Source organism: Syngnathus typhle, linkage group LG1 (assembly GCF_033458585.1).
Source record: "Syngnathus typhle isolate RoL2023-S1 ecotype Sweden linkage group LG1, RoL_Styp_1.0, whole genome shotgun sequence".
Classification (NCBI taxonomy): domain Eukaryota; kingdom Metazoa; phylum Chordata; class Actinopteri; order Syngnathiformes; family Syngnathidae; genus Syngnathus; species Syngnathus typhle.
In genome coordinates this window covers 23,214,311-23,222,383 of record NC_083738.1, presented here as the reverse complement: position 1 = coordinate 23,222,383, position 8,073 = coordinate 23,214,311, and the positions used below count along the sequence as shown (strand labels likewise).

General features: G+C 49.9%; 1 protein-coding gene across 1 annotated transcript; it reads left to right on the top strand.

Annotated features, from left to right (window-relative positions):
- The first annotated feature begins 5,857 nt into the window (after positions 1 to 5,857).
- gpr185b (G protein-coupled receptor 185 b) lies at positions 5,858 to 7,149 on the top strand. Its single transcript, XM_061289727.1, has 2 exons — positions 5,858 to 5,894; positions 6,110 to 7,149. The coding sequence occupies exons 1-2, from the start codon at positions 5,858 to 5,860 to the stop codon at positions 7,147 to 7,149; spliced, it is 1,077 nt and encodes a 358-aa protein (XP_061145711.1).
- The last annotated feature ends 924 nt before the right edge of the window (positions 7,150 to 8,073 follow it).

Genomic DNA, 8,073 nt, shown 5'->3' with positions numbered 1-8,073 from the left:
CGTCGCTCAATTCGGCAACACGCCGTGGACCCAAGGGCACAGTCGGCTTACCTTTCGCCGACCTGCCACGCGCGAGCGCGCGCGCTCGTTGGCCGGTTCCGACTTGTCGCTACCGGGGCCCTCTCCTCCTGCACCTCCTCCTCCTTATGCCCCTGGTGCTCTGCTTCGCGGCGGCGTAGTGCTCGCGGTGTCAGAAACGAGTCGGATCAGGACGAAGGCGGCTACAGCGAGGCTGCAGGGTGGAGGAGGAAGGAGTGAGAGACCGATTAGAAAGCCTCAGTTGTTGCGGTTCCGAGGTTAAACTGTTGCGCGCGCACGCGCAAGTGCACACGCACGCCAAGCAGATCCAAATGCACGGGAGTATTGTGCAGCGAGCAATTATTAATGATCATGAATGCGGCGAGGTTCATAACTGGCGAAGCAATGGAGATGAAGCCAAGATGGAAGATTAGCCTCGATTTCAGAGTTGACCTTCATTGAAAGCTTTCAATTCCAACGCTGCAATTCAATACAAAGACAAGTTTGTAGCTACTATGTCTTTTTTTTTTTTTTTTTTTAAGTGCCTATTTGGCATTGGCTCAGCTAGAAGGGGGTAGCGAGGCAATTGTTCCCCCCCTTCCCAGAAACATACTTGACTCCCCAGGTGCCAGACCAAAGAATTGACATTTGGATATATTTACAGGTATTTTTTGTCCACATTTCCACCCATCCCGTCGGTAATATGCAAGGAATCTTTATTCGCATTTTCCGAAGAATTCTTTGGCTAGTAAAAAAGTTTAGATGTTTGAAATATCCTTGACCATTGCCATTGCACTAAGAAAAAGAAATCCTAGCTTCAATGGCATTAGCTCCCACCTTGATATGTTTTGAAAGGCCCAATTATAAAATTACCCTCCAGCCTGATATCATGAATGCATGTCTGCTGAGAATCCATGTCAAAAAAATTGTTATAGAACCCGACGAGCTTATGAGGAATTCAAGCCCAACACAGTGAATGGACTGCAATGGCCCTTTTACATTTACAGTCACTAACATATTTTAGCCTTGGACTCAATTGAGCCTCCAGTCTTCTTAACCTTCCAAAAAAAGTTTATTCCAAATGGTAGATGGTTGACAAACAAACAAACGAATAATTAAAAAATATTCATTTGCTGTCCATAACTACTCGATCGATCGCCAATGCATGTCATGACCTTGACCATTAGTCGGTACATTTTGATACAGTCCTGCGTAAATGTGCACAAGCATCACATTCATTACAAATGTGATGATGCCTCTCTTTGGTAGCAACTGTTGGCCCCGGGCAGAGGTCACCTGCGGGCTTCCCGCTTGAAATAAACACAAGTTCAGCTCATTCTGCCGTGTTTTGTCTATATACTACCAGCTTGTGAAATTTCAGGCTATTTGAATGATACATACACGGACACACACAGTGCTCAGGTGACAGCGTTCCTGCATTCTACTCCATCCTGTGGTTGCCCTTAACAACAAAAAGATGACGCAAGCAACAAGAGGAGGCGATGATTTTCACAGCATTCCAAGGTTTCCTCTTTTGCTGCAGAGCGAGCGAGAATAAAGAAAAAAAGTAGCTCTCACGTTTCTTTACCCTGCTGATAAATATGATGATGGATCATAATAATTCTGGCATATCAGGGGCAATTCTAGGATAGGTGGTCAGGGCTTCCATCGTGCCAGGACTATGTTTTTGGAGATGTGAGCCTTCGGTGGGGGCTTACCACACAGAATCCCCCTTTTAACAGCATGATGATGATAATAACAATAATATTTAATTATTATTATTGAAACTTGCAATCTGCGAGTCCGTATGCGGGTCTATTTAAAGTATGACAAATGGTCAACGTGCTGTTTGGTTTACGGACTGGAGAAAGTAAAAGACACAGTTGAACCAGGAGACAAGGAAGAAAACGATAGAAAGTTCTGAATAAAAACAAAAAGAATACAAGTTCTAAATGTAGGTCAGTGCTTGGGATAGCATTTAGACTAGCTGAAAAGGTCTAAAAGATAGAAAAAAAACCCCAAAGGTGCTAACAAAAAGACACCACTTAAAAGGAGATGTGGCCTAGTATGAAAAAGCTAAAGTACTGAAAAAGGACTCGATCAAAACCTTGGAGGCTGATGGTTATTTTTCACGCTAGCTGAAGAGGACAAAAGTAAAGGGGAGGACACACAGCTCACACTGGAAACAAAACCAAGAAGGGCAACATTTAATAGTACACCAGTATGAGCAAAGCATCGATCGTCATTTTAGAATGACCTACATTTCGAAATGTCATTAATGGGTCACGGGGAGCGACGTCTCATCAATCAGCTAATTAGCATCTCAGTGATAGATGAGAAGATGAAGGGATGAGGCAGGAGCACTCGTTTGTATGTGGCCCCTGTGCACTGCAATGCTGCCACCTAGCGGTGCCGTCCATCGCTCCATTCAGTGTGGACAAGTTTGAAAAGGGCATCCATCCATCCATCCATCCATCAACCGTGAGGGAGATCAATTATTTAGAGGAGTCACGTCTTTTGCCTTTTGATCAGAGGGACGGGCCAAAGCCTGGTAACGCTAATGAGGCAGAGCACCGGCTGCGCGCCAAATGGAACGCTGCTCCTTTGCCACAGTCAATGTGTCGATAGCCAAAGAGTGAGGCGCTGAAAACGTGTAGGGGGGGAGAATATCTATTCAAGATATAAATGCCGCTGGGAGGCGGGCGGATGGGCATCATTTGAGTCATCTGCTTGTAGCGGCTGTGTTGATCCACAAGTGACGGCCATGCAGGCTGCACGTCAGCAACTTGATGGAATCCAAGAGAACGAGTCAATAACAAAAAGGCACACATGCAGCCAGAGTGGGAAAAACAAAGAGGCTGCTGTGTGCTGGACCCGTCAGCAGATTGGTTCCCATGACAACATGCAGGAAATTGTGGGAACAAACAGGTGAGAGCCACGATTTTTACAAACAGCCGCTGTGTTTGGATGAACGCAAGTCTACCGGAAGATTCCGAACAATGCACAGAGAAGAACCGGGCCAACTATACGCACTTCAATTAAGGGCAGCATTAGTAATGGAAGAAAACCAAATTAAAGCTTCTACGTCATCTACCATGGAGCCTTCCATCTTGCACCAAACTAAAGGCACAAGCGGCCTCCATGGCAACAACTACTGGTCTAGTCACGTGACACAGAAAGCGGCCATGCATGCGCTACGGACACACAAAACGAGTCGAGTCTTGCGTTCCCAACAGCGCTGCTTCTACTTGCTCCTTGGCTTAGTGCACTTTAATGATGTCATTAACACTGCACAATGTTGCATTCAGGGATGCACTCCTTTCCCGTTTGTTTTGTCTTTCTGTTGCCTCAGGCTTTTTTCTTGCAGTCATGAAAGTGACAGCGTGCCGCCTTCTACCTTTGTCAGCATTGGAACAGCTCTTGAAGGGAATTCCTTCAGTCAATAGGACACACACACACCTGGTTGTCTCACTAGGACATAAATGTACCATAAATCCGGCAAATGAAACAGAAGGCCAAATAAAGAACGACTAAGGTTACACGTCACAGCCAAATGAGCCGATGTTCCCCAGACAGTGTGTAACCGCGCCCCCTAGCGGTTGTCGGCAACCAATCCAAATCAAAACAAAAGGACCAGGCAGGAAAAAAAGCATCGGCTGACACGACTGCGGACGCTCCTGGAGACTTTCATTGTCAAAGTAAGCTTTTGGGACGCCCAAGTTCACTTGAGTGGCTCCCTCTTGCGCTTTCAGAGACCTTTCATCTAACACAAACTGCACCCCAACGCGGTCATCGCGTTCGTGCGTTTCGATTGAGAGCCGGCGAAGCACTCGCTGTTTGTGGCACCCTGTAAGCTCAATGATGCGGGGAGCGCGAGGGATGAGTCACCGCCGCAAGTGTCAGAAAAGCAGAGCAGTGACGCAGCACTTTCTCTTTGCAGGATACAACTTTGACGGGTTCATGGGAGTCTCTTTTTCCTCACCTGACATTTTGTACATAAACGGTGAATATGCCCCTTCACGCAGTCACAACCGATGTGTCCCACTGAGACTATTTGTGAAGGTCACCGACATAGTCTGCAAGGACGTGTCTGCAAAACAAACTACAAAAAAAATGCACACACAAAAAATGCAAATCTTTAAAATTTACGAAAAAACACTGAAACATTTACTAAATATTCTCTACAGGGGATGGAGGGAAAGATTCCTGTGAAGTACCCATAAGCATATTTTACAGCGCGGGGGTGTGTGGGGTCAGGGGGGTCAGTGTAACCCCCCCCCCCCCCCCCCCCCCCGCTAGCTCCGCCAATGCCTACAGGTAAGCCCATTAAGAACAGATTCTCATTGACACAGAACGTCAAAGTATTAGCAAGTACAAATTTACCCCCAAATATACGATTTTTTTCTAATAGCACATTCATTTCATTCACAAGCAAAAAATGTAATAGCATTGAAACAAAGTTACAACATTGACGTCTCAAATTAGCATGAAACTTTCACAATATTCAATACAAAAAAGCAAAGAGTTTCCTACAAGGAAAAAATGATTTAAAAATGATGAGAAGTCCATCATAAAAAAATATGGCAAAAAAAAAAAACACTTATTTACATTCAGGGGTGAGTTGGCTTTTGTTGTCATCTTATTCCATTTGCGTGCAGCTCAAGGGAGTAGCTTTGGCATGAAATTGACACGATGCTGTTTCTGTTTTCTTTGATCGGGCCATAAAAGCAACAATGGCATTGAAGTTGGGCTTTGCGTGATGAGCGCCGCAGCAGACTGCAAAAACTCCTGTGCGGGTGACCTTTTGCAAAGGTCATCAGTTCTGATGACGCAATGTTGAGTCACGGGTACATTTTGAAGAGCAGGAATTTCCCAATCATCTCTGTGATGTCCAGCTGCATCACGGTTCGTGTGGTGCATACCGTAAAATCTTTACATCGTCATTATCCTCATCAAGATCGTGGCCGTACGCCAATGAGGACAAATGCGTCCCAAGGAGCTCCGTGCACGTAAACGCTCCTCCAAGCTCCCTCCCTCCCTCTGGATGCTTTTCATCCCGCCTGGCATGATTCAAGATGACGGTGGCGGCTCAGGAGGAGACTTTGGTGACGTCACGTGTGTGGAGGCGGGCGGGCGGACGTGCATGCGACGTGAAGACAGCAGCCGACTCACCATGCCAGCCAAGCGCCCAGGCAGGCGCGTGATGCAAACTGCCTAGAAAAAGAGGGAACAGACAAAGAGGAGGAGGGGAGAACATTGTTTCTTTCTTGCAGGGAACAACAACAAGGCAGGTCACCCCCTTCTTCAGCGAGACGTGCTCCCGCGTCCGCTCGCTCGTACTCCCGCTCACGCTCCGCTGCAGCTGAATGACAGGTGAATTCTTGTTTGATTATGCGTTGCCGCTACTGCCGCTGCATGAAGTCCTCCGCTTTGCAGGAGCTGCCAAGTCTGGAAGTCTATTTTACTGCAGTGATGTGCACCACGCAGCCGACAGGGATTTGGGGGAAAGGGGTGGTCTTTGTCGGCTGTGGTGACCTTCCCAGAATCACACGGAGGGGGAGAAGCAGCTGGGGGGGGGGGTCTTGCTGCTAGCCCTTTTTCCCCTCTTTTTGTGAATGGAGCTCCAAATAGCATTTGGCTCGCTGAGCTAAAATTAGCAGGATTTTTTTCCCCTCCAGACTGCATCATCAGCATCTTCTGATGATGATGTCGAAGTAATTCTATAAATTGCACACTCGCGCAGCTTGAGAATCGCGCCTGCCCTAGAACGTCATGCACCAATTTTAGAGGCGCTCTAAAAATAGCTTTTGTTGATAATGCCCGAGACCTATTCCTCCGGATGAGGACGAGAAGCCTTCCGATGGAAGCCTTTATCGGTATGTCGATTTGTTCCGTGCGTGTGTTCCGCTGCATGAAGAATGGTTTGCGTGCGCTGCTTTTAGTGAATGAATGAACGCACGAGTGAGACGACGGGGATGGCAGCCACTGGCCGCCAGCCTCCCCTCTGCATCATTTCAGTGCCGTTTTCTCCACGTGCCGATTCTGACCCGCTTGACGAGCTTCCGTCCTTCCTTTGCACTTCCTCTTCCAGCCATGACCCTGTCGTTGACGGCGACCACCGCGAGTGGCCTCAACTCCTCCTCCCCCCTGGACTCGTCCACGCCCTCGTGGTCGTGGTGGGGTCTCTCGGAGGAAGCGTCCAACTTTTCCTCGGAGCCGACGGTGCAGATGAGCCCCGAGCTGCGGCCGGCTGGCCCGGAGGTGAGCCCGTGGGACGTGGTGCTGTGCGTGACGGGCACCCTCATCTCCTGCGAGAACGCGCTAGTCATCGCCGTGCTTTTCTACACGCCTACGCTGAGGGGGCCCACCTTCATCCTGATCGGCTCACTGGCGGTGGCCGATCTCTTGGCCGGCCTGGGCCTCATTCTCAACTTTGTCTTCACCTACCTGGCTGACGGGTCGCCGGAGCCGGTCGGCCTGCTGTCAGCGGGACTGCTGCTGTCGGCCTTCTCGGCGTCCGTCCTCAACATCCTGGCCATCACGGTGGACCGCTACCTGTCGCTGTACAACGCACTGACCTACCACACTGAGCGGACGCTGACCTTCACCTACGTGATGGTGCTCATCATCTGGCTGTCGTGCGTGATGCTGGGCCTGCTGCCGGCGCTGGGCTGGAACTGCCTGCGAGACGAGACGGCGTGTAGCATCTGCCGGCCGGTCACCAAAAGCAACGCCGTGGCGCTCGCCGTGGCCTTCCTGCTGGTCTTCGGTCTCATGATGCAGCTCTACCTGCAGATCTGCAAGATCGCCTTTCGCCACGCGCAGCAGATCGCCGTGCAGCAACAGTTTGTGGTCATCTCCACCACCAAGGGCGTCTCTACGTTGTCGGCCATCTTGTGTGCCTTCGGGGCGTGCTGGCTGCCGTTTGCCATGTACTCCATCGTGGCCGACTCCAGCTACCCGGCCGTGTACACCTATGCCGCGGCGCTGCCCGCCACCTGCTGCTCCGTCATCAACCCCGTCATCTACGCCTTTCGAAACCCGGACATCCAGAAATCGCTATGGATGGCCTGCTGCGGCTGCGTCCCGTCCAACCTCTCGCTCAGACCGCGGGCCTCCAGCGACGTGTAGCCCGGGAAGGTGGGATCTGGCGGCGGAAGCTGATACTCTACGCGTGAGCAGCCGGGGACGCGACCTTGGGGCCGGCCAAACTCTCTTTGAGGCCTTTCTCAGGAGTAGCATGAACACCAGGACCCTGTCGAGCAAGCCTGTCCCACAAACAAGGCCATGAGGCGGAGGCTTCAAGTGTGGAATCATCTCATCGCTCCATTGAGTTCCATCACAAGCACATTTGGACCAATCCAAAGCAAAAGTAAGAGAGGGATAGCATGCGTCTGACGTCAATGCGTCTATGCGCGAGGGAAGCATGTGGCCTGAATTAGGCACCAAGGACAGCGCCACGGCCAGTCGGGCTGGCGGCCGGGGTGGGCTCGTTTTCTTCAGCGTGCCTCGTGATCGGATCACAGCGTCTTCTGTCGACGGCCCGATTCAGAAGAAACAATGTGACAAAGTGCTCTTTGAGCTGGTATCTGCTTTCACAGAGCCATCAAGATGTGCCATCTAAGTTTTTTTCCATAACGTGTTTTGCAGAGATGACATGAAATGTGTCGACGGCGTTCAAACGCGGTAAAGGAGGATTGGGGGGACTTGACGGTGAACTCGAGGGGAAATGGTTGGTGAACGCAAAACCAAAAGCGCAGGTTGTTGGTGTGCATTCTAACTTGCGCACATCTTTCACGGCCATTCAGTGTCTTCTTTTGGCTCTCGTGTAACATTTCCAACAATTTGTCAGAGACACACCAAAGCTGGCTGTGAGGTCAGCATAACCATCAATTAATCATTCTATCTGAAGCACATGTTTTGCAGTCAACTCTTGCACAGAAGCTAACTTTTGGTACACGTTAAGCTAGTTATAGCGCATACAGTGTGTGAGGTAGCTCGTGGGTATTTGTCCTTATCGCGAGATGATTGTTCAGGGTAGCTTGGCGCCGGTAG